We start from the raw sequence: 27,892 nt of genomic DNA on the forward strand, positions 1-27,892 counted from the left end.
AACAATAAATAATTATCCATAAAAATTAGGTCATATAATTAAAATGCATGTTTATGTGTACAACTATTCCCAAAAGTTCCATATTGCCCCACAATAAGAGATAGGTAGTAATATCAATTTAACATAAAGCTGATCTAACATACCATCTATTCGTTACAAAATTTGTTTTTACAAAAAATTGAATACTAAGCTTGTGACGATGAAATTTTTTGGTAGTAAAGTAATCTTTTATCAACCTACAAAAAGTTGTGAACAAAATAAATGAATAGATACATAAAAGAAAAATTAGTTGACGAAAAATTAGTTCTAAATAATGATTAAATAATGGACATACTTATAATAACTTTGTCAAAAGGCCATGCTATTGTACTACCAACAGCATCCTTGACGTATGTCATTTCTGAGTTAGGTCTCCATAAAAATGCATCCGGCCTCTTTGGCAAGTCCACCCACACTCTTACGGCTTGTGGACCGAGGGGAACATGATGAACAATGACTTTAGGGTCATTTGAAGACCATCGACCTTCAGCAACTACCTCTCCTGTACCACACCAATCTAACATTTTGCACTTGCGAAGAGCATTGTTGTCATTAATACTCTTTACCAACAAAACAATATAAGAGGCAATATTTAGCATAATTAGCAAAAGTTATAAAAATTTATTGTCTCACATAGTTCAACAAAATACTAGAATTAAAATAGAGCATAAGAAATACTAGAATTAAAATAGAGCATAAGAAATGAGCAATAAATACTATACCAAAGGTGAAGATCCAATAGGGTCAATAGCAACATTGTTGACAATTTGTTCATTTGTAGCATTAGAAAGGTGCTCACTTCCATTACCCTGAAAACGAAGAATTAAAAAATGTATACAAGTCAAACAAATAGAAAATGTGAAAATAGACCAATGTTAATTCTACTAAAGTACTCCATACTTGAGATTTTAGAAGTTGAGACATTAAAGATCTCATTTCAGACATTTCTCTTTCCATCTTCTTATACTTTTCTTCCAGTTTGGTATAATGTTCTCGTTGAGAAAACTTTTTGACGATGACTCCAAATCCAAGTGCTCCACCCTGATTAGGACCAAGAACTTTGCTTATAGCATCATTGATCACATTATCTGAACCAGTCATTATTCCTTTATTGTCATTTGTTTCTTCAAGTTCGGCATAATGGCTATCTAGTTGAGACAATAAAGAAAACTTTTTTATGGTGGCTCCAAATCCAAGTGCTCCAATATGACTTCGATCAGAACCAAGAACTTTACTTATTGTTTCGTTGACAGCATTATTTGAGATAGTGTTTATCCCTTCATTGTCAATTTGTTCAATACGCTCCTAAAATTACATAAATACCCAAACAAAAGTTGTCAACTATCTTCAAATTGGTAACTACCCCCATCCTCCCAAATCATCATAACTTAACACATATCAATATTTAGTTTTCATTGTTCCAACTTAAAACCTCAACAATGCAATAAAATGCATTTATAGAACCAACAACAGTTAACAAGTATCTTAAATTGGATAACCTCTAAACCCCATCTCCCTATATCATAAACTAACATGTATAAATTCATTTTGTTATTCCAAGAACCTCAGCAATACAATCGAACAAGTCAAATATTTGATAGTCCACTCCCCAATCATAAACTAACAATCAAACATACACGTGAAAAATGATAAAAGGCTTCATACAATATGTCAAACACATTAATTACTTGTACGTTTAATTAATAATAGAACTTTTGTAACTTTACCAATGCTTCTGCAACTTGTGAGTTGACAGGATTTCCGTCTTTTTTCCTATGTGCTTTTGCCCATACCGCAACCCTAGTCACCGCTGATGAATCTGGAGAACTTTTTTTCTTAGAAACAAAATAACCACATTCGATTAGTAATAAATTAAATCATGAATATAGTTCTAATTTAGAATAATCAATACCATTTCTTCTTCCAATCGAGCATAACCCTTGCGACTACATGTATGTGGAAGTTGCTTCTTCTTCATTGATTTGAACTTTTCACTTTTAGCCTAATCGTAAATATATACACGCACACATAAAAATTGATCATCAAAGGCATCAATCGTACTCATATGATACATAACACAAATGACAATGAATTACCTTGAACAATGCGCTGTTCTTTTCTTTCACAAAGTCCATCCAATCGTGCATAGATTTTATATTGGATGGCTTCATTTTAACAAGCTCTTCACTAGTGGAAGTCGATTGAATTTGTGACACAATTCGTGATTTTCCTGCTCTCCACAATCTACCCATCTTTTGAAAGATATATTTTCTTTGCCAATCTTCTCTCATATTATATCTTAACTACAACATTTTTAAATAGCTTTGATTGTGTACAAATATAAATATACTATATTCAATAAAAATATGTAAATATGGAAGTACAAGACACTTACTTGAACTGATTTCCATAAAATTTCCTTGGATCTTGTTGACAATTTTCTCCAATCGTTTAAAGTCACAGGCACTACCTCTCTCACGAGTAGACCTAGAAATGAAGACAATCCAATTGAAGCCTCCCCAATTGGTTGTCCAAACTCGTTGAAGATTATATCCACTTTATTGCACTCTTCAATTGCATTGGTTCTCATTTTAGTAGGACCTCTACAATTGTTGGGGAGCTGTTCCATAGTTTGTTCAGAAACATTGATATGTTCTCCTGAATTTTGCGATCTATCTAATGAGAAAGGTGAACTTGGAGTTGTGTGTGTACTGTCACTATCAAATGGTAAAGGTGAACTTGGAGTCCTGTCTGTACTGTCATTATCTAATGGTAAAGGTGAACTTGGAATTGTGTGTGTACTGTCATGATCGTCTCCAATATTAGATGCCTTATTTCCAGCTACTGGCATGGAATCTTGAGATTGGTCAACAAAGAACTTGTTTGTGATGTTATCTCCTTCCTCATTCATTTTTTCATCATTGTCATCCTCAGTAGTTGTTGGACCTATTGAAAGAGATTTCAAGCGTTTAGAACGTCTCTTTTGTAGTGCCTTTGGATCAAAATCAATACATCTTTTGGCAACTGTATCACTTAGTTTCTTCTCCATTCCCTAGAAAAAAAATATATTATAATAAGCTAGTTTAAAATTATCAACCCATTAATGTAGATCAAAAATATGATAGGTAACGTAAGGAACATATAAATAAAAAGAAGCTTCCTGAGCTCAATTCATAAAGAAAATATATTCTATCAATATACACCATTAAAAGGAATACGAATCAAATAATGTTAGTCAAATATGCTTCAATGCATTATCGAAGTGTGGCTCAACAAATTTTAAGGTCTAATGCAGCCTGCAGGTTTGGCACAAACAATGCATTGGTAGGATTAAATCTTAAAAAATAGAGAAAAACAAATGGGAAAAAGGAGACAAATTGATAAAATAGAGAAGAAAACAAAAAAAGCAAAACTTAATCAAAAGGCAAGTGGCTCACCATGGGAGCAAGACACTAAGACAAGCTATTGGACTTTGAAATTTTATTATCTTCTTGCAACCAAATGCAACACATGAAAACAATTCGGCATGCATTTTACAGAAATTCTATTGATTAACTATATTTGATACCCACGATCTAGCTTACCCCACCACATACGTATGTGTATACTTTATATATATCATTATTATTTTCATTAATATTAGTGCATTTATAGGACCTACAACAACTAACAAGTATTTTAAACTGGATAACCTCCACCCCCAATCATTAACTATCACATAATAGTTTTTGTTATTTCAAGAACCTCAGCCATACAATTAAACCTCTCTGAATTTCAAGAACCCAAAGCGTACTCCACACACACGTGTGTTATATCATTAATTATTTTTATTGATATTAGTGCCTTTATAGGGCCAACAACAACTAACAACAAAAAAACCTCAACAAAATAGTTTTCTCGAGGACCCATCTTCTTGATTTCCTCCAAATCACTCACTCACTGTTCATCAATTGATTCTGTTTTCCTTGAACCCCCTCGAGAAATGGTTGGTCTGCTCAATTTTTACTAGTTCTTGCCATGGGGGATGAGTTAACTTAGCGTATTCAAACAAAGCCATCATGGGTTTCATTTGATTCTTCTTCTCTCTCTCTTTAACTATACCCCTTTTTTCATATTTGTTGTTGGATCTCTTGAAACATGTGATTTAGTGGTTGAGTAAGCCCTGAGGGCAATACAACACCTGTTCCTAACCTTGTTTCTCGATTTCCTTCTATCAGCTGGCTTTGTCTTTTCAGTCAAAACCAATTTGATTTATATGAAATCTAATTGAGATCTACACTTACTGTAGGGAATTTTATCAGTTTTTATTGTAGTAAAGTTGAAATGTTTATATATGTTGACCAGTCGATCCTCAAATAGGTTCAATAGTGAAGAATTTGGAGTCTCTTATTGTAGTTCCATCTGGGAACCCAGTTCTGCTATAGGAAATAGAAAGATAGGGGCTAACCAGTGAAATCAAGTTTCAAATAGCCATAAAGTAATGTGAGTTCCATGGGGAAGGATGTGGTGGATAGAAAATCGTTTGTTTTGCATAAGTCTGCTGGAAATGAAAGACAGGTTAAGTTAATTTTTGGAAGACTGTTCTCTCTCCCATCTCTCTCCTCTCTCCTCCCCTCCCCTGTCCCTTCACCTTTCTCCCCGGCAATTTCTCTGACCGATAGAGCAGTCCATCTTTCACCTCTCCTCTTGTGATTTTCAACTTGCAGGGACCAATGGAAGTGGTAAGCAGCAAAGTGGTTAATTCCTACTACTGCATCTGGTTTGAAGACAAAAGTGGTATACAACATCGAGGATGTAGATTTCAACAAAATCCTCAAGTCATGAAGCATCAGTTATGATGGTTCATTGAATCCATCAACAAACCGATTCAGGGTTAAAATAACAGATTTTTTCTTAGAATTGGCAAAGATGAGAGTGGAGCCACGAGATTGACGAAATTTTGTGCATCTTCAGGATGCGTTTTAAGGTGTGTCATGAGGCCAACCTCTCGTTACCAATCTTACATTCATGTTTTCTCCCGGGAAGACAAGCAGGGTGTTAGGCCTCCAATCATTCACAAATATAAAAGGAGCAGAAAGGTCATTTAACTGATGGGATAATGATTGGGGAAAAGATCTTGACAGGTGGGGCCCACGGGTAGAGGAGAGATATAAATAGAATATTATGGGGATTGCTGCAGGTAGGGTTTATTTTGTGTAAAAAGCTGCTGAAGCTTAGGGGAGAGTTTCCAATCCTCTATAAGGTGCTGGGTATGTTGTCTTTTTGCTTGGTTATTTTCTTGCTAAAAACATCTTGTGACTTCTTATTTTTGTTAACATAAATAATACAACAGAGTGTTGCCTCTGTTTTTAGCCTTATGTTAGGATTATTGAGTTATTTTAAAGTAGAATCCTAACAAATTGGTATCAAAGCCCAAAAATCTGGTGTGGTGACGCACTTGATGGCTCATAAACAGATGGAAGAGAGATTAGAGGGGACAAAAAAGGAAAATCTGGGCCTGAAAGAGATAATGCTCGAACTTAAGAAGGTTGTCGACAAAATGGCAGAAGACATGCGAGAAAGCAACACCCATAAGCGCAAGGACGAATCGTGCACATCTGATGGGTTAGTATTGAAACTGAAGGGAAAGATGGAAGATTTGGAGACACTGACAGACAATGGAACAGTAACAGTGGACAGAAGCAAGTATAAGAAACTTGAGATGTTTATGTTCGTGGGAGAGAACCCAGAGTCTTGGGTGTACATGGCTGAACATTTTTTTTAGATTAATGATTTACCAGAATCCGAGAAGGTTAAGGTAGCAGTTGAGTTTCGGTCACGATGAAGTTGATTGGTATAGATGGAGTAACAACCGAAAGAATGTAGAATCTTGGGAAGATCTGAAAGAGAGAATGTTTGAGCATTCCATGATACTGGACAGATAAGCTTAGGGGCTAGACCGCATTAAGCAAGAAGGGTCTTATAATGACTGTGTGAAGAAATTTGTGAACTACTTGGCTCCTTTAGGAGCTTTACCTGATATGGCAGAGAGTGTGGATGCCTTTGTGACTGGATTAGAACCAGCCTTACAAGCAGAAGTGGTTAACGCTAGAAACTTGGCTCTGAAATTTGCACGGGCAGAATTGGGAATTCCTGAACCAAGGGGGGTAGAATCCCAACCTACTAAGAATCCAATGGGAAGTGATAAAGGGAACCAGAGGAAGAATGAGTTTCACATGAAGCAAATCACTATTCCCATCAAAGAGAATTACCCTAAGGGAGAGCTTCCAGTGAAGAGACTATCGGATGCAAAGTTTAGGGCTCGTTTGGATAAGGGCCTTTGCTTTAGATGCAATGAGAAGGGAAAAGGAATTATTATGTGATATAGATAAGTGGGACGCTTGGCAGAAACCATTGGGTTAAATGCAGGGGAACTCGAGCTTCAAAATTCTTCAAAAGCTGAGTTAATGAGCATTTATCTTGTGGAAGAAAGAAACCAGGTTCAGAAGTGCAAGCTTAATTGGTCAAGAGTTCGAGATTAAAGTCCAGGGTTTTTCCATCGGTTCTTATCAGCCAAAAAAAGAAGGAAAAACTTAATCACTGAAGTAGTAAACGATCCAAGGGGTGGCAACTAAATTCTTCCACTGAACTGATTGCCTTATATTGGTCTTTTATGAGTCTATACAATAGAATTCCTGGAAATAGATATATTCCTCTCATTTCCGATTGGCCATGCATTTCCACAGCTGAAAATGTTACATTTACAGCCCACTTTTCCGAAACAGAAATTTTTTCAGCAATAAAAGCACTAGGGAAGAATAAAGCCCCTGGTCAGGATGGATACACGGCTGAGTTTCTTGTAAAACATTGGAATTTGGTGAAAGACAGTTTTCAAGCCCTTTTCACAGAACTTCATGAGAATGGAAAACTTAATACGTGGGTTCAGGAGAAATTTATATGTTTGATTCAGAGAAAGGAGGATGCGATGCTAGTTAAAGATTTTAGGCCAATCAGTCTTACGATACTCTCTTACAAGGTCATAGCCAAAGTTCTTGCGGAAAAGTTAAAGATGTTTGGTACTTCGTTTCTTTTCATGATTCCCTTTCAGCTTCGATTTCGAAGGACTTTTTAAATTATCATGCAGTCATGTTGTTGCATAGTTGAAGACTCTTCTCATAGAAAGAGCTTCCCCTTTCTTTGTAGGCTTAGTTTTTTTAATGTTGTGTATTCTTTCATTTTTTTCCTCAATGAAAGTTGTGGTTTTCATCCAAATGAAACAAGTCAAATATTTGATAACTCCAATCCCCAACCATAAACCAACAAATATAAATAACTTTTGTTATTTCGAGAACCTCAAGACCATCTAAATCAAACTTACACATGCTCATACCTAGCTAAAGTAGGATTCCTCCTCTGTAAGATTCATTTCCAAGGAACAGAAAAGGCCAACTAAACCTAACAAGTATTTTAAATTTGATACATCCCCCCCCCCCCCCAAAAAAAAAAGATCATAAATCATAAACTAAATACTAACACATCAACGGTTGCAAATCGAACATAAAAATGTGACAAGTGATAAAGGTTCCTACAAATGTTGAACACATTAATTACTTGTATGTTTAACTATGATAGAGTTTCTGTAACTTTACCAATGTTTCTGCCACTTGTGAGTTCACAGGATTTTCATCTTTCTTCCTATGTGCTTTTGCCAGCAATGCAATCCTTGTCACTGATGATGAATCCAAACAACTTTTTCTCTTGAAAACAAAATAAGCATTAATTTTAGTAATAAATTTAAATTATGAATATAGTTCTCATTTAGAATAACCAATACCATTTCTTCTGTCAATCGAGCATAACCCTTACGACTACATGTGTGTGGAAGTTGCATCTTCTTCATTGATTTGAACTTTTCACTTTTAGCCTAATTATATATATATGCATAAAAATTGATCATCAGAGGTATTAATTGTACTCGTACGTGTGTTTAACACAAATGACAATGAATTACCTTGAACGTTGCACTCTTCTTTTCTTTCACAAAGTCCATCCAATCATGCATAGATTGTATATTAGATGGCTTCATTTTAACAAGTTCTTCGTTAGTGGAAGTTGATTGAATTTGTGACACAATTCGTGATTTTCCTGCTCTCCATAATCTACCCATCTTTCGAAAAATACATTTTCTTTGCCAATCTTCTTTCACATTATATCTTAACTACAATATTTCAAATAATTTAGAGTGTACATGAATATAAACATACTATAATCAATCAAAACATGTAATATGGAAATATGAGATACTTACTTGAATTGATGTCCATAAAATTTCTTTGGATCTTGTTGACAATTTTCTCCAATCGCTTAAAGTCACAGGCACTATCTCTCTCACGAGTGCACCTAAAAATGAAGACAACCCAATTGAAGCCTCCCCAATTGGTTGTCCAAACTGGTCGAAGGTTATATCCACTTTATTGCACTCCTCAATTGCAATGGGTTTCATTTTTGTAGGGCCTCTATGTTTCTTGGGGAGTTGTTGCATGGTTGGTTCGGAAACATTAATACGCTCTCCTACATTTTGTGATCTATCTAAAATTGGTGAAACTTGTCCCCTAGAAGCTAACTTCAAAAGGGCAAGAGATGCTAGCGAATCTGATGGTAACGGTGATTTTGGAGTGGTGTGTGTACTATCAAGATTGTCTACAATATTAGGTCGCTCATTTCCAGCTACTGGCAAAGAATCTTGAGATTGGTCGACAAACAACTTATTTGTGATGTTATCTCCTTCCATCGCATTTATTTCTCCATCGTTGCCATCCTCAGTAGTTGCTAGGTCTACTGAAAAAGATTTTAAGCGCTTGGAGCGTCTCCTTCGTGGTGCCTTTGGATCAAAATCAATACATCTTTTGGCCATATTATCACTTAATTTATTCTGCATTGCCTAGAAAAGATATAATATAATGTGCTGGTTTACGATTATCAAGCACATTAATGTAGATTAATCATATTGAACTTCTAACATTTGCTATTTTCCTAAATGCAACAGGTGAAAACACTTGACAATCATTCTACAAATCTTCCTCCCTAGAAATTATATTTATTAACTATCTTTATATATCTCATGCACACGCCAAAGCTTATCCTACACACATGTGTATGTGTGTCATTAATTATTTTCATCGATATTAGTGCATTTATAAGACCAACAACAACTAACAACAAGCATTTTAAGAATTCTCAAGAAGAGAATGAACAATTTTATTGAATTTCAATGTAAAATGCTTACAACATAAGAAACAGAAAATGAATTACGAATTGTAATTCATTCACCAACAATTCTCTATCTGTAACCCTATCTCTCAAGAGCCCACAGTAGAAACTACCCCAATGAAAATATTCCTCTGACTTTCTCTCTCATCTATCTATTTATACTCTTCTACGTGGTCCCCCTTATAACCGACTAACAACTTTCACTAAAAACTTTCCTATCACTTCTTATTTACATTCTTCTTCCTTCCCTGATATTGATGAATAATCGGTTGTCTAACATTAAATTCCCACTCCAGTTTCACCTTGTCCTCAGGTGGAAGTCCGGAAATGATTGTTGAAAGTCATCATATTTCTCCCATGTCGCCTCATGACTCGGTAGTCCTTTCCAGCTCATCAATACCTCCCATTCTCCTTTATCATTCTTCTAGTAACCATAGGCCTCATGTGGAACCGCTAGCCACTCATGATTTTCCGTCATGTAAGGAGCCAAATCCTATGGATTTTGACACTCACAGAAAGCTCTCTTCAATTGAGAAATAGGGAACACAGGATACACAAGACGAATAGTTGCAGAAGGTGGCAACTCTAGCTTATAAGCAACAGCTCCTATCCTTTTAAGTACTTTATATGGCCCAAAATACTTGGGTGAAAGTTTCTCATTCCTTCGTTTCCTCATAGTAACTTGTCTATATGGTCTTAGTTTCAAATAAATCATATCACCTTCCTCAAGTGTTCCTTCAGCGCTCCCAAAGCTATATCTCTTTGCTTTAGTTGATCATCAAGTGTAGAGTTAATTTTGTTGTGATCTCCATAAAACACCAATGGTGGAGGGGTTCTGCCATACACAACCTGAAAAGGGGATACTCCAAGTGATTGCTGGTATGTTGTGTTATACCAGTATTCCGCCCAATGAATCCATTTGATCCATTCTTTTGACCTCTCCCCACAAAAACATCGCAAATAAGCTTCTACCGAACGATTAACCACCTCTGTTTGCCCATTTGTTTGAGGATGATAAGTTGTGCTCCTGTTTAATTTCATTCCAGCCAAACGAAATAACTCCTTCGAAATGGCTTAAGAAAATTCTCTCTATCAGGCACAATTGACTGTGGGAAACCATGCAGTCTACCCACCTTTTGACAAACAATTCTGCCACAATTTTGGCATCAAAAGGGTGTTTCAATGTAAGAAAATGACCATACTTACTAAACCAATCCACCACTACCAAAATTACTTCAAATCTGGCTGCTTTGGGTAATCCTTCAATGAAATCCATTGAGATGTCATCCCAAACTCTGCTTGTAATCTGTAACGGTGTCAATAAGCCCGCTAGTGACAAAGACATGGACTTATTCCGTTGACACACTGCACATTCTTCATAGTGTTTCTATACATCTCCCTTCATTCCTTGCCAAAATAATTCTCCTGTTAGTCTTTTATATGTTCGAAGGTAACCCAAATGACCACAAAAAACAGAGTCGTGGTAGGTATAAAGGATAGTTGGAATCAAAGTTGAGTTCTTTGCAATGACCAACCTCCCTTTATACTGTAGCATATCTTGCTGTAATGTATACTTTTGTACCTCTTCTCCCCCTTTGATTCTTCTTATAATATCCTTAAGATGATCATCATTTTCCACTTCTTCCTTGATGACCTTTAAATCAATCAATGCTGGAGCTGTCAATTGATTTAGATGCACCATAGAAGTCACTCTGGACAAAGCATCAACTGCTTTGTTTTCCAATCCGGAATTGTAAATCACCTCAAAGAAATATCCTAACAATTTTGCAAACCATTTCTGGTACTGCGGTTGAATTACCCGTTGTTCAAGTAAAAATTTAAGGGATCTCTGGCCAGTCTTCACCACAAATCTTCTTCCTAACAAATATGGTCGTCGCCAACGCTGAACAACCAAGACTACAGCCATAAGTTCCCTCTCATATACAGGCTTGGCACGATCCCTTAAAGCTAAATTATGGCTGAAAAATGCAATTGGTCTCTTGTTCTGTATTAAAACCGCTCCTACACCATATCCTGATGCATCTGTCTCCACTTCAAAGGGCAAATTAAAGTCTGGTAACGCCAACACTGGCAAGGTCATCATAGCTTCCTTTAATTTGTCAAATGCCAACTGGGCTTCCTCATTCCATTTAAAAGCTCCCAATTTCAATAGCCGAGTTAGAGAAGCCACAATAGAGCTCTGCACAAATCTCTTGCAGTATCCAGTAAGTCCTAGAAATCCCCGCAACTCCCTCATGTTTGTTGGTACTGGCCACTGTTTAATTGATCTGATTTTTTCTGGATCAACTTCTAGACCTTGACCTGAAACAATGTGGCCAAGATACTCCACCTTCTGAAAAGCAAAAATACATTTCTTTTTGTTAGCATATAGCTTGTGCTCACGTAAAACTTCAAACACCAGTTCTAAATGATATATATGCTCATCCATTCCTCTATTGTATATCAAAATATCATCAAAAAACACCAAGACAAATTTCCTTATATATGACCGAAAAATAGAATTCATGAGACTGAAATGTAGCCGGTGCATTCGTTAAACCAAAAGGCATCACTAAAAATTCAGTGTCCCTCATGAGTTCTAAATGCAGTTTTCTCTATATCTTCCTTATGCATTCTTATATGATGGTATCCATCTTTTAAGTCAATTTTAGAAAAGAGATTTGCACCATTAAGTTCATCAAATAATTCCTCAATAATAGGAATGGGAAACTTATCTAGTATTTTTACGTTATTGAGTGCACGATAGTCCACACAGAATCTCCTGCTTCCATCTTTTTTCTTGACCAATAACACTGGACTAGAGTAGGGACTAACTTGGCTATATAATTCCAAAAGATAACATTTCATCAACCAGCATTTCCATCTTTGCTTTTTGGTGAAATGCATATCTGTAAGGTATGACATTCACTGTTCAGTCCCTATTTCAAATGAATCTGATGTTCAATTGCTCTCCTTGGAGGCAATGTTTCTGGCCACTCAAAGACATTAGTAAATTTGTCTAACATTTTCTGCACATTAGTTGGTACCATAGTGACTTCTTCTTCCACTACATCTTCAAGTAAAATTACTCCTCCCTCCAATGCTATGCACTCAACCAGATATCCTTGATTAGAATCAGTCCACGCTTTCATCATTTTTTTCAGTCCCACTCGGGTTTTTGTTAGACTCGAATCTCCCTTTAATTAGAATTTTCTTGCCTTCATGTAAGAAGGTAATGGTCAAATTCCTCCAATCTGTTTCAGTAACTCCGAGGGAGTACAACCACTACATACCTAAAATTGCATTAACCCCCCAACTCCAAAGGTAGGAAATTTGTCGTCACCTTCCAATCAATTAACATGATCTCAACATTTTCACCAACACCCCCCTTTAATAGTGTTCCAAACCCCAGAATTACACCATAATGGGAAGTCTCCTTGGAATGCAACTTCATCTCATTCACCAATTTTTCTGAGATAAAGTTATGAGTTGCTCCACAATCAATTAATACAACTACCTCTTCTCCTTGTAGCTTTCCTCTAACTTTCATGGTTCCAGGATTTGTGAGACCAACCACCGAATTAATGAACAATTCCACCACAGCATTAACTCCTCCTTCCATCTCAAACATGTTCAACTTCTTCGGGTGATAACAATCTTCTGCAATGATCTCTTCTTCTACATTGTCATCGTGTACCACGAACATTCTCAACTCTTTGAGTTCCATGTCTTTACATTTATGCCCGGAATGATATTTCTCATCACACTTGAAACATAGACCTTTCTCTCTTTTAGCTTTAAACTCTGCATCAGAGAGACGTTTACTCAGAGCTTCCTTCTTGGCTTCACCATTCGCAGCACTTCGTAGTGTAATCGTTCTCATTGGAGTCGTACTATTACTCTTCCCATCGTTGTATGTTGAAGATGCATTCAGTTTATTATAATTGGCCGGATTGTACAAATACTTTCCTCCTGAATACTCGTACAAATTAGCTTCTCTTCAAATAATCTCTCTAATTTCCACTTTCAATGCTAACCGCATCATTTGTGGTAAACCAACTAGTTCTGAGTATTTGACTTCAGCTTTAATCCACGAAAATAGGTCATTCATAAAAGTGTCTTTTAAGACTTTATTTGAAAGATCAGATAATGGTGTCACAAGTCGATCAAATAAATTCCGATATTCTTCAACTGTTGTTGTTTGCTTAATTGCGAAAAAATCTGCCATACAGAGAACCTTCACTGATTGATCGAAATCTTTCTAACAGTCTCCCTTTTAAGTTTGACCAATCGGTAAACTTATCACGCGGTTCTTGTGAACGATACCAGTCGAGTGTCGGTCCATCGAAACTTATAACCGAAACAGTCATCTTCTCGGAATCGGTTAGTTTGTGAATTTGGAAATACCGATTGGCTCGGAATAACCACAAGTCCGGATTGTTTCCATTAAAAACAGGCATTTCAACCTTTTTAAATTTGTTTCGTTCAACTGTCTTATCTTCTTCGTCCTTCGATATTTTTTTTGATTCATCGTTCGAATCTTCGCTAACCACCTCTTCTTTCATCTTACTCAACAAGCCTTCCATATCAGAAGTCGTAACTAATTTATCATTAACAATACTTTCAATATACTTCATAAGTACCTGATGTTGTTACAAAGTATCGGCTTTCGAACTCAACCGATCCAAGTTCTTCATCAACGCTTGCTAATGTTGTTGCTGTTTTTCGTTCTGCACATTCAAGTGCTCTATGGTTTTTCATGATCGTCAACAGCTTTTCTTCCATCATCGGCAACGTTTATAAGTCGATCTTCATTTCCCAAAACCTCCTACTCCAACGATTCAAATCTTTCCTCATGTTTCTTAGCCATTTTCTTTGGTTTCCCCAGGTTTGTTGATCTGATACCAATATGTTGGATCTCAAATCCAACACAGAATTCTCAAGAAGAGAATGAACAATTTTATTGAACTTCAAGGTAAAATGCTTACAATATAAGAAACAAAAAATGAATTACGAATTGTAATTCATTGTTGTAATTCATTCACCAACAATTCTCTGACTATAACCCTATCTCTCAACTACCCCAATGAAAATATTCCCCTGACTTTCTCTCTCGTCTATCTATTTATACTCTTTTAAGTGGTCCCCCTTATAACCGACTAACAACTTTCCTATCACTTCTTATTTATGTTCTTCTTCCTTCTCTGATATTGATGAATAATCGATGGTCTAATAAACCTCCACACCTCGCCCCCCAAATCATGTCAAACATATCAATAGTTTTTCATTTCAAGAACTTCAGCAATACAATTAAAATCTCCAAATGAACAAGTCAAATGTTTCATAACCCCCTCCCGAGCCATAAACTAACAAATATAAATAGCTTTTGTTGTTTCACGAACCCTAAGACCTTTTAAATTACTCTTACACATATTCATCGCTAGTTAAAATAGAATTTCTCCAATCGCTAAAGACATGCATTCCCCTCTCCCCTCTCTCCTCCCTCCTCCATCCTCTCTCTCACCACACTTCCCATAACCATCCGTCAGTTGGCTGCCACCATTGAACCACTAACCAAGCCCTATCGCATCAGTTATATTCACATTGATTGAAAGTTGTTCGCACTACTTGGAAGTCTCTAACAATGGGAGCTCAATTAAAATAATTGAAAAGGGAAGAACTTCATCACAATCCCTTGGCTTCTTATGGAAAGCTCTTGACTGGCTGACTACCTTGTTCAATTCTCTTCATCGAGACCCCTACAACTACAAATTCTTTAAAAAAAAATTGCAATGATGTAGGAGCTACTGTATGGCTGGAAAACCAAATATCAAAAATGGTTATTATGTTGAGCTCACTAATCTCTTTCATACAGGGCGACAAACCAAGCTCTTCATACCATAGGATGATAACAAACAAGAATGGTTCTCTTTTCACTCTTTGTTAGCAGATTACAAGGTTGGTTCATCTCCTCTCCATAACAAGAATCACATATGCAAGGATGCTGCTCAAACCGAACAACTGGTTTTGATAAACCATGCCCCAACAACAGAAATTTACATCCTTGTCCCCTCCATCTACTGATGGTGTACTTAGTTACCCACAATTTGATTGGATTTCCATGGTGGAGATACAACAACAGAAGCTTCATGATACATGGCAAGAAATTTTGTCTGACATTCAATCTACACTTTTCCCCGATGTACCATCAACCCCATTGGAGATTATTTGATAGTATGGGGTTCCATCACAAAATCATCTGGCAATAAAGAGTAGCCCATCTAAATGATAAGGAGTGGAAGTCTCCTTGGTTTTTCTAATGTGCAATTCTCAACATCTCTCAACAAGCTCCCTTAAGATGGTGCCTCTTTGGGTTTATCAATCTCAGACTAAATACACGTTTAGATTTAATGGGATCTAATACCATATTTGATAGTATGAGGTTCTATCTCAAAACCAATTGACAATGAGAGTAGCTCATCTGTCTATAAGGAGTGTGAATCCCTTGGTTTTTCCAAGATGTGATTCTCAACATCTCAACATGCCCCCTTAAGTAGGTGCTTCTTTGAGTTCACCAATCTTGGACCGAATACCTGTTTGAACTTACGGGCTTTGATACCATATTTGATAGTATAGGGTTTCATTCAAACCAATTGGCATTGAGAGGAGTAGCTCATCTATATAAGAAGTGTGAGTCCCCTTGGTTTTTCCAATGTGGGACTCTCAACATCTTTCAACAAAGATGATGATAAAGCATTGCTTCATGTATATAATCCTAACCTCGATGCTACAATTTGAATGGAATGGGTTTGTTGGGAAGTATCATCTGATGATCTTGGATGCCACAATCTCCTCCTCCTATCAACAAAATTATGCTTCATCACATGGTGGCTGGATAGATGTTCTTAACCTTCCTCCAATCCTATGGACAAAAAAGATCTTCAAGTATATTGAGGATGATGTGGTGGCTTTGTTCGTGCAACTAGTCAAATAGAAAGGGGAATTGATTTGAAGGCTGCAAGGCTGAAAGTCCACCTGATTACTTGCTTCTCTCAACTCATCTCCTCCTGCCATCCAAACTGACTTGAAAGGAAACCATGGTGAACATCTGAGGTGTATCCATTAGACACCAGTTGGACAAATCATCATCTCCCACAGCATTGCGAGCATAAGATTTGGAAGTTTTGAATCGAAAATCTACTGAGACTACAACATTAATGGCATCATCGGTTGAAAAAGGTAAATCCCCAATTGTAGTCAATGAATTTAAGGCAGATTCTCCTCCTTTTCAGCAGCCATAAAACTCAAAAAATCTCCCTAATTTGGTACTGGAGAATATTTCCCAGAAGGAATCACTTCATTATCCAACCGGTGCTTCACATAATTATTCACAACCCTACAAAATCTTCTCCCCCTTCATCTAACCATCCTCATCCCTTGGTTGGTCTCATAAACATATTCCATCCTTCAATAATCCATCCCAAACCTTCGAAGGACCCCACAAAATCACCTACAAAACACCTTCTCTACCCATTGTTCACCTCTCCCTCTCGACCAGTCCCACAATTTCACCTCTCTCTCATTTAATCAACCATCATCTTGGCTGTGACTTTCCATGAGGGCGCATCTAATCTTATTATGTAAACAATACACCACATTAGAAACACCAACCTGTTTTTAATCATACACTGAAAGCATATATCTCAAGCCCAATAGCTAACAAAGACGATCACGCCCCTCACCCTCCAAATGATGTTGTGTTTGGTGATGTTGTAGTTAGAGCGAAATATTAAATAACTCCTTACTTCATTCTATGCAATAGAATTCAATATAATTGCATACATACTATAATACTCCCCTCAAGCTAGAGCATATATATTAATCATGTCTAGCTTGTTACACAGTCACATAGGTATTCTATTCAACTCAACTCAAATTTTGTAAAGATATTTTTCAATTTTTCTCCAGTCTTCACATATCCAGTAGACACCAAACTTTGTTGTACGTGATAATTTAATATAATATATTGAATAAATCAAAGTATACACAATGACCTATTACATTACTGAATAAAAAGACCAAAATATAATGAAGGAAAAATACAAATACGGAAAATATTAAATAGGAATAAACCCTAATTTCCTTTAACACCCTCCCTTAAACTCAAGGTGGTATAATCACAAACAACTTGAGTTTGCTAAGAAAACGTCTGAATCAAATTAGTAGATCTAGGATAGAATTAGAAACTCACGAAAAACCAAACACGGAAATAACTTCTAGGCTAAAGACAAACCCATGAAGAATGAAACCAAAGACTTCTAGGTTAGAAACATAGGTCCTCATATAGAGATCTATAACAAAACCTACGAAGAACCAAACAAAAACTTCTGGGCAATAACAAAGATCCTCAAAGAGAGATCTATAATACCCACGAATGACTGATTTGAAAACAGAACACGACCAATAACTTTCCTTTTCAGATTTTCCATAATTGCAAACGAACTAAAATGGGCCAACTTGAATTAGACCAAACTAAGTGAACCAAGATAACCAAACCGAACTGAACCAAGTCGACTTGACTAAACTAGACTGAGAATGGTTGAACCAACCAAACTAAATAGAGCCGATTGGCCAAAACCGAACAAAGACTTAAATGGATCAGTCTTGAATTGAAACAAGCAAGTGAATGTGTGGAATGGGTCTAAGAATAGAAGATCCCAACAAATGAATATAGAAACTCCATGGATTTAGTCTGATGTTCAGAGTAGTTTCAAAACTGGGTTGAATCTATGCAAGTTTGAAGCAATAAATCCATGGGTGACGAGATGATTTGTACGACATATTTGTGGTTGACGAGCAGTATGTGGCGGAGCAAAAACAAAGCTAGTGAGTTTGTAAGGCAGATATGTGTGGCTGATAAGGAGCAAGTGGCTGGAGCAAAAATGAAGTTGGTAACTTTCTAGGTGCTTTCTCAAACCCAGACTCCACCTCCACGAGTTCTACCTCTCCTTCAATCTTAACAATGTATTCGAAGAACTCAATAACCTCTTTTCCTACCTTAACTACTGCAAATTATTTATCTAGCTTCATGGGAAATTCCACAGGTTGATTGAAGGGTTGAAATTGAATGGCCAAGATTATTTCTCGTGGTCTTAGTCCATTATGGCCCTTAAGAGCCTCACAAATTTGGGTATCTGACAGAAGAGGCACCGAGACCTAAACTAGAAGACCCTCAAGAGCGAATTTGGAAAGAGGAGAACTCTCTTCTTTGGTCTTTGTAAACTAATATTATGGAACATCAAATTGGGAAACTTTTTTTGTATGTCACTACCACTCGAGACATATAGGATACAGTTCAGAAGTTATACTTAAAGAGGCAAAATGCATCTCACTTTTATGCTTTGCATAAGCATATTCACGAGTGCAAGCAGAGGACAATGGAGATCACTCCATACTTTAACAAATTGTCCTTGATTTGGCAAGAGATGGATCAGTGTCAAGATATAGTCTGAGACTGTCCTCATTGAGGTGTTCAATACTCCAAAATTAAGGAAGTTAATCGTGTATATGATTTTCTTGTTGGATTGAATTCCAAGTTTGACTTAGTTCGTGGTCGTATACTGGGTCAGAAGCCTATCCCTTTATTGATGGAGGTGTATTCTGAAGTTTGTTTAAAGGAAGATTGCACAAGTGCAATAAACATCGTGGTTGTTTCTACCATTGATTCTGCAGCCTTCAATGCGATGTCCTCTAATTCCCACACTGAAAAGTAAAATGGGAAGCTTGTTCCAATGCTACAGACCAGGTAACTCTCAATCCTTCAATCTTATTAGCATCGATGGGAAGAAACTCTACACACTTGATTCAAGTGCTACAGACCATTTAACTCAATCCTTTGAACATTTTCTATTATATCTTCCCTATGCTGCAATGGAAAAATTAGGATTGCAGATGGTCCTTTGCTCCTAAAGTGGGCAAGGGTCATATTTCCCCTTTTGATGGTCTCACTCCACAGAATGTGCTACATGTGCCTAAGATATCTTACAATTACTGTCTTCTCACCTAATATTGTTTTTTTTCAAGAATTAGCTCAAGGAAGATGATTGGCACTACGCAGCACAATAGGGGACTCTATTTCCTTGACGATAATGCTTCTTCTAGGGATTGTTATAGGACTAGTTTATTGTCATTTTATTCTTCAACTTCTGAAAAAGATCATATTTTGTGGCACTTTAGCCACCCAAATTTTCAGTATATGAAATATCTATTTTCTCGTTTATTTTCTAAACGAACGTCACTTCTCTATCTTGTGATGTGTGTATTCGTGTGAAACAGCATAGAGTCTCATTTATGCCTTAGTCCTACAAACCTACCAACTTTTTACCCACATTCATAGTGATGTTTGGGGGCCATCGCGAATCACTGCCACTTCAAAAAAACATCGGTTTATGACCTATATTGATGATCATACTCGTCTCACATGGATCTTTCTCCTCATCAATAAATTCGATGTCTCATCAATATTTCAACAATTTTACACAACCATTGCTATTCTACGCCAAAATTGCTATTCTACGTAGCGGTAACAGTTGTGAGTTCTTGAATAATACCCTTCATGAATTTTTGTCCTCTAAAGGGATTGTACATCAAAGTTCCTATGTCTATACTCCTCAACAAAACGGGGTGGTTAAACAAAAAAAACTGCCACCTCCTCAAGGTTTCTCGCTTTCTCATTCTCATGTTGTCTACTTCTCTTCCTTCCTACTTATGGGGGATGCAGTGCTCACTGTAGTTCATCTTATCAATAGAATGTCATCTCGCAACCTCCACCTCCAAACATCTTTTGAATGTCCCAAGAAGTCTTACCCTACCACACAACTTATTGCTGATGTTCCTCTCCGTGTGGTTGGGTGCACTGCTTTTGTTCTCAGTCACGATGGTAGTCATTTTGAGGTGGGCGATGTCAACAAACAGTCACTCAAACTTGGTGACCCAAACTTAACCCTAACGGAATGTAGCCGTCATAGAATAAACCAATATATGATTGTTCTACCCTTGTAGATAGAGCAAAATATGAAACAACTCCTTACTTCATTCTATACAATAGAATTCAATATATATAGCATATATGGAAACCCTAAATAAAGACTAGTAAATTACAATAAAGGACAAAAGACTAATAAGCTCTTATAATTACATATACTCTGTAACAAACCTTATAGAGGCACAACGCCCTTTGGCAATTCCTCCTCCTAGGGATGCAAGCAGTTTGGTTCAGCTTGGTTTTTATAGAAAACCATAATCAAATTGCTCATTTGGAGGAAGAATTGACATGAACCAATGTCAAACCGAATATAGTCCTAAATCCAGCCAGTCGAACCGTCTATATCAACGGGTTTGGTTGGATCAGCAGGGCACACAGAAGAAAAGAGACGTCACATGTTTTAACCTATATAATCTTAAACAAAATAAAATTTCATGCACTATACAAATTTGAACTCGCAACCTCCTGTGGCCAGAAGCACCTACTCTTGCTACGAAATTCTTTGAGACATTAATTACACATTATTTTATCTATGTTGTCGGCCAATTCGATTTCCCAACCCAAGTTTTTTTCCAAACCCGAAAGCAACCTATAATGTTTGATTTTTAATATTTTCAACTCGACTCTAACTGACCTAACAAGCGGTTTTGGTCGACTTAATCGATTTGTTCGATTTCTTCGGTTTTTCCTTACACCGCTACTTCCTCCTATTTCAATGACTAGACAAGCCCAATTCACCAACTTTTTATTCCAACATCACCAAGAGAAGCACCCTTCCATAACAATCCATCTTCAATGTTGGGAATTTACGTTTGATATAAATAAATGCGAAATAAACTATATTATATCTCAAACTCACACTTCCACAAGCTAGAACCAAAAAGAGCAACGATCATAAAATTATAAATAATAAAGCAAAGGGCAAAAAAAAAAAGAGAACACCCAAAATATACCGTTCGTCCCAAACTTGGGACTACGTCCAATATGACACATTTATCACTTGTATGTTTAATTAATAATAGAGCTTCTGTAACTTTACCAATGTTTTTGCAACTTGTGAGTTAACATGATTTCCATCTTCTTTCCTGTGTGCTTTTTCCCGTAATGCAACCCTTCTCACTGGTGATGAATCTAAACAGCTTTTTTTCTTAAAAACAAAAATAAGCATATTCAATTAGTAATAAATTTAAATTGTGAATATAGTTCTAATTTAGAATAATCAATACCATTTCTTCTGCCAATCGAGTATAACTCTTACAACGTGTACTTGGAAGTTGCATCTCCTTCATAGATTTGAACTTTTCACTTTTAGCCTAATCATATATAATATACACACATACATACAATTTGATCACAAAGGCATTAATTGTACTAGTATATATATTTAACACAAATGACGATGAATTACCTTTAACCTTGTGCTCTTCTTTTCTTTCACAAACTCCATCCAATCGTACATAGATTGTATATTGGATGGCTTCATTTTAACAAGCTCTTCATTAGTGGAAGTTGATTGAATTTGTGACAAAATTCGTGATTTTTCTGCTCTCCACAATCTACCCATCTTTTGAAAAATACATTTTCTTTGCCAATCTTCTTTCACATTATATCTTAACTACAATATTTCAAATAATTTTGAGCATATGTGAATGTGTGTGTATATCCTATAATCAATCAAAACATGTAATATGGAAATATGAAATACTTACTTGAATTGATGTCCATAAAATTTCTTTGGATCTTGTAGACAATTTTCTCCAATCGCTTAAAGTCACAGGCACTACCTCTCTCACGAGTGGACCTAAAAATGAAGACAACCCAATTGAATCCTCCTCAATTGGTTGTCCAAACTGGTCGAAGGTTATACCCACTTTATTGCATTCCTCAATTGCAATGGGTTCAATTTTTGTAGGGCCTCTACGTTTCTTAGGGAGTTGTTGCATAGTTGGCTCAAAAACATTGATAAGTTCTACTACATTTTGTGATCTATCTAAAATTGGTGAAACTTGTCCCTTAGAAGCTAACTTCAAAAGGGCAAGAGATGCTAGGGAATCCGATGGTAAAGGTGATCTAGGAGTTATGTGTGTACTATCAAGACTGTCTCTAATATTAGGTGGCTTATTTCCTACTACTGGCAAAGAATCTTGAGATTGGTCAACAAACAACTTATTTCCGATGTTATCTCCTTCCCTCTCATTCATTTCTCCGTCGTTGCCATTCTCAGTAGTTGCTAGGTCTATTGAAAGAGATTTTAAGCGCTTGGAACGTCTCTTTCGTGGTGCCTTTGGATCAAAATCAATACATCTTTTGGCAACAATATCTCTTAGTTTCTTCTTCATTCCCTAGAAAAAAAAATACTATAATAAGCTAGTTTACGATTATCAAGCACATTAATGTAGATCAATCATATGATACATGATGTAAGGAACATATAAATAAAAAGAAGCTTCCTAAGCTCAATTCATAAAGATATTGTATTTTATCCATGTACAGGAGACACCTGCCCACCTATGCAAGGAATATGAATTAGATAATGTTAGTCAAATATGCTTCAATGCATTATGGAAATGTGGCTCAACAATTTTCTAGGTCTAATGATGGTTGGTTACAACCAATGCATTGGTGAGATAAAATCTTAATGTTGAAAATAATTGTACTAAGGATACTTGCGTAATATTTATACCATTGTTTATTTCCTTTTTCATCAACGCCCATTGTGGCTTATATATATTCCATCCCTCTTATTTCTTTGGGATAGAGAAATGTACAAAGACTCATGTCGTGGTTTTTTCTCCATGATCTAGGGTTTTTCACGAACACAAGTGTTATTCTTTCTTCTTCTCCTTTTATTATTAATTTTTATATAGTATCATAGCCATGGATAACAACACCCTAGCCGTCATTGACAAAAATCAACCAATGGAAAACCCTACCACGAAAACCTTGACAACCAACCCATGCTCAAGGTACTACTAATTCTAATAACAATAACTTGTGTATTGAGGATAATATTGTTGATGTGGTTGACGATGTGTTTGAAGAAGACTAGGATAATGTAACAGTTCAAGAAGGGAAGGCCACTAGATGTGATGAAAATAAAGGCAAAATATAACTACGTGAAACTAGTTCAGATGACTCAAATAAACCAGGGAGTTACAATCCCTCTCTTGACTTTCCCATTGCCTTGAGAAAGGGAACGAGGTTATGCACGAAGAACTTTATGTGCAACTACATATCTTACGGCAGTCTATCACCGAAGCTCGAGGCTTTCACTACAACTTTTAATGCTGCAATATTACCAAAGAACATATATGAAGCTATGGAAAGTCCTAAGTGGAAGGTGGCTGTCATGGAAGAAATGAGAGCTCTTGAAAAAAACAAGACATGGGATCTGTGTAATCTTCCCAAAGGATAACAAAACAGTAGGGTGCGAATGGGTATTCACTCTAAAGTATAAATTAGATAGGACATTAGACCAGTACAAGGCTAGGCTAGTTGCAAAAGGGTTCACATAGACATACGGAATAAACTACTCAGAGACGTTTTCACCTGTGGCAAAGTTAAACACAGTCAAGGTCTTGTCCGTTGCAGTCAATAAGGAGTGGCCTCTTCACCAACTTATGTAAAAAATGCATTCCTAAATGGTGATTTGGAAGAATAAGTGTACGTGAGTTCTCCTCCATAATTTGAGGTCCAATTTAACCATCAAGTGTGTAAACTTCAGAAATCTCTCTATGGCTTGAAACAATCTCCCAAGGCTTGGTTCAATAGATTCAGAACATTTGTTAAGTCCCAAGATTACACTCAGGGACACTCTGATCTTATGAAGAGATTTGAATTTGAAAAAATTGTTGTGTTGATTGCTTATGTTGATGATATTGTCTTGTTAGTGGACGATACTGTAGAGATTATCAGGCTAAAAAGAAAGATGGGTGACGAGTTTGAGATCATAGACCTAGGCAATCTAAAGTGCTTCCTTGGGATGGAGGTTGCACGATCAAGGGAAGAAATTTCAGTTTCACAAAGGAAATATACACTTGACCTACTGAAAGAAACAGATAGAACTGATGTCGTCCAGTCAATACCCCTATGAAGTTCAATGTAAAACTAGGAAGTTTTGTTGACAAAATTCCTGTGGATAAAGAAAAGTATCAACAATTAGTGGGAAAATTGATTTATTTATCACATACTAGACCAAATATCTCCTATATAATTAGTACAGTGAGTCAATTTATGCAGGCACCGTATGAAGAACACATGGAAGCTATGAACCGTATTTTGAGATATTTGAAAACTACTCCAAGAAAAGGTTTGATGTTCAGGAAGACCAGCAAAAGGTACATTGAGTCCTATACCGACTCAAATTAGGCAAAATCGATGACTAACAAAAAGTCTACTTCGGGATATCGTACCTTTATGTCAAGCAACCTTGTAACTTGGAGGAGCAAGAAACAGGGAGTTGTTGCTAGGAGTTATGCAGAAACTTAATAGCGAGCTATGAGTTTGGGAATTTGTGAAGAGATTTGGTTCCAGAAGGTTCTGTCTAACCTTCGCTAGGATGGTGAGTAAGCTATTCTATGATAACAAAACCGCTATTAGCATAGCTAATAACCCCATTCAACATGACATAATTAAACATGTTGAGATTGACAGACACTTCATTCGGAAGAAACTTGACGATAGCAGTATTTGTATTCCGCACATTCCATTAAATCAACAAATTGTTGATGCACTTACTAAAGGGTTGCTCAGGCAGAATTTTGACTCATGTATTTGCAAGTTGGGTCTGATTGACATCTACATCCCAAACTTGAGAGGGAGTGTTGAAAATAATTGTACTAAGGATATTTGTGTAATCTTTATACCGTTGTTTATTTCCTTTTTTGTCAAGGCCCATTATGGTCTATATATATTCCATCCCTTGTGATCTTTTGAGATAGAGAAATACACAAAGACTTATATCGCGGTTTTTTCTCCCTAATCTAGGGTTTTCCACATACACAAGTGTTATTGTTTCTTCTTCTCCTTTTATTAGTAATTTTTATACTAAAAATAGAGAAGAAGAAAAGGAAAAATTAGAGACCAAATTATAAAATGGAGAAGAAAACAAGCAAACAAAACTTAATCAAAAGGCAAGCGGCTAACCATGGTATCATGACACTAAGACAAGCTATTGGACTTTGAAAATTTACTATTTCCTGCAACCAAATGCAACAGGTGAAAACATTTGCCAAGCATTTTACAACTTTTCCACCCTAGAAATTCTATTTATTAACAACTATCTTTAGATATCTCAAGCACACGCCAAAGCTTACCCGATACACACAAACATAAGTGTGTCTATATATATATATCATTAATTATTTTCATTGATATTAGTGCAATAACTACAGAAAATCATTGAAAACTTTGCTTAAATAGTGAGATTATATAATAAACATAAGCCGAGAGTTTAAGGAAAGAGGTCAAAAAGTTAGAGGTTTGGTGTTGGTGGTGATCAATTAATATGGGAAAATAAACACACCACTCAATCACTTACACCATTTCAACACTTTCTTTAATAATATTAGAAAAAAAAATCCTTCTTCTCTCTCTAACTCCCAAATAAACAGACAAGAAAATGGCAACAAACAAAATTGAAAGAATAATTGGGGGTTGAAGAACTCGGAGCAGGAACATAACTACTGACAAAGAAAACTTTGTAAATGATGTTTAAAAAAGAGAGAGAAAAAGGAAAAGAGCATCTCAAAGGTTGAATCTATTATTCTTTTACAGTAATACAATTCACAACTTTAATTTGTTTTTCATTAGTCTTAGAACTTGTAGCACTTTTCTAAATTTGTTCTAAATAATCTTGTGTCCCATATGAATACTTCTGAGAGTTTCAATGGATTAAATCAAACAAAAGTAATACAAGGGGACATTCTTTCCACAACAAGCATGCACATGAAAATTTTAAAGCAATGGCCTAAGTCAGAAATGCTAATAAGACGTGCAGAATCTTCAATTTTTTATCCAATTATATGCACCTTATTAACATAATGTAATCACAACTAGATGGATAATAAATTATAACATGAAGCAATCATTTTATTGATAAAAACAAGAAATGAAACTAACCAATGCCACAAACTATCTATTTCACAAACAGATATATGTATAAATTAGCTATGGGTTAAAACCTTGAAAGTTAATTTATAAATTTTATTTGTTGCTTAATTTCATAGTTTAGCTTCCCTTTTTAGGTCAGGTTGGTCAAAAACTTGACCGCCACCTTGGAACTATAGAAAACTCATTAAACAAGTTTAGAAAGATATTGGATGTCTTCACAGTGATATCCTGCAACTAAACAAAGGAATGAAACAAAATTCTTTGGATGGTGAGCTATGCAATCCCTTAAGCTGAAAACTAAATTGAAAGAGAAATTATGTATTACTTCTTGAAAAACATTTTCTACAATAAGTTTGGAATAACGTTTTTCTGCACTAAGTTTGCGTATGAACAATTACTCCAAAAAAACAGAAAAACGTTAGCTTTATTTCAAATTTTGAGAATTTTTTGCAAGGATATAGAGAAAACATAAGGTTACAACGTTATTCCAAGAAAAAACTTAGTTTACCAGAAACTCCTTTGCTGAAACACCAACCATAGCAGACAAAACCACGGAATCCCACTAAAAAGAAATAAAGGGCAAAGAAAAAATAAATCGTCGTCTCAGATGGCGCTCACTTAGTTGTTCTGTAGGAAGTTATTCTTTCTCTTTTCTTTAATCAATAATGGGCGTATAGAATTTTCTGTATTACTTTCTTCTAATTTTTTTTTCTATTCTCTGTTTTCCAAATTTCAGTGGAAGACATATAGGCAAAGGTGCTAGTTAACAGTGTAGACCAAAAGAAATAAAAATAACACTCAAGAAATAGAAATACACAACCAATCCAAGATCATCTTTAAATTACGAATTGCACATATGCAACAAGGAAATGCAACATAGATTCAAGAAAAATCTTACAATATCAGAATTGTGAAGATAAATGATTAGGAAAAAACAACTTACCAAAGGATAGAAAGTTAAAATACACATACCTCTTCACCTAAGGCTGAGCCACTTTAAAAATGGGTTGAGAGAAAAGAATAATTTGGGTCAACACCTCCAATACCCAACTCCAACACCACCAAATTCGAAAACCCTACAAAATTGCAGAAAAATGAAAATAAATAGAAAGAAATCAGTGAAGTAGCAGCCCATAAACGATTTTTAAAAGAACAAAAGAAGATTTAACACAAAGAAAGCTTGAGTAGGAGGATCGACCTATGGAAGTGGAAATTCGGAGAGGAGAAATTGTTTGCGGATATGGAACGGAGAGTGTGAAGAAGGAGGAGAATGGGAGAGAGTGGAGAGTGGGCAAATAATTAATTACCTTTTTTCAGAACAAAAAAGCACCGCATTTTTGCCGCTAAAAATTTTAGGTTTCTTCTATAGCATTTTGCTTTAAAAGCTATGTTTGTCGTCAAACTTTTGTACCAGAGGAGAATAACGTTGTTGATCTCACGGTGGATAAA

The 27,892-nt window shown here is 36.0% G+C and overlaps 1 protein-coding gene and 1 long non-coding RNA gene across 12 annotated transcripts; one reads left to right on the top strand and one right to left on the bottom strand.

Moving 5' to 3' along the window:
• LOC103493280 (uncharacterized) lies at positions 1-27,892 on the bottom strand. Of its 11 annotated transcripts, XM_051086265.1 has the most exons (20): positions 27,642-27,802; positions 27,416-27,519; positions 25,478-25,530; positions 22,042-22,674; positions 21,741-21,947; positions 21,559-21,645; positions 21,372-21,479; positions 8,327-8,959; positions 8,030-8,236; positions 7,853-7,942; positions 7,668-7,775; positions 2,435-3,091; positions 2,136-2,342; positions 1,952-2,041; positions 1,767-1,874; positions 1,275-1,344; positions 940-1,187; positions 762-848; positions 335-599; positions 1-236 (listed from the first exon to the last, which is right to left on the bottom strand). In XM_051086265.1, the coding sequence occupies exons 3-20, from the start codon at positions 25,478-25,480 to the stop codon at positions 232-234; spliced, it is 3,813 nt and encodes a 1,270-aa protein (XP_050942222.1). In that variant the 5' UTR covers positions 25,481-25,530; positions 27,416-27,519; positions 27,642-27,802; the 3' UTR covers positions 1-231. The 11 variants fall into 11 exon arrangements, with proteins under 11 accessions (XP_050942222.1, XP_050942221.1, XP_050942224.1 ...); XM_051086264.1 differs by having other exon boundaries at positions 940-1,344; positions 21,559-21,615; XM_051086267.1 differs by lacking the exon at positions 1,275-1,344 and having other exon boundaries at positions 940-1,080.
• Positions 3,924-5,651, top strand: LOC127149895 (uncharacterized). The gene is made up of 2 exons (XR_007821754.1): positions 3,924-5,288; positions 5,495-5,651. It is a non-coding gene; the product is annotated as an uncharacterized LOC127149895 (long non-coding RNA).

Source organism: Cucumis melo, chromosome 6 (assembly GCF_025177605.1).
Source record: "Cucumis melo cultivar AY chromosome 6, USDA_Cmelo_AY_1.0, whole genome shotgun sequence".
Lineage (NCBI taxonomy): Eukaryota > Viridiplantae > Streptophyta > Magnoliopsida > Cucurbitales > Cucurbitaceae > Cucumis > Cucumis melo.

Excerpts from the sequence above, each read along its gene's own strand:
- LOC103493280 (XM_051086261.1), bottom strand. Across the intron at positions 21,948-22,041 it reads TTTTATGGACATCAATTCAA|TTAAGATATAATGTGAAAGA; the intron begins GTAAGTATTTCA and ends GAAATATTGTAG. Across the intron at positions 3,092-7,667 it reads CACAAGTGGCAGAAACATTG|GGAATGGAGAAGAAACTAAG; the intron begins GTAAAGTTACAG and ends TTTTTTTTCTAG.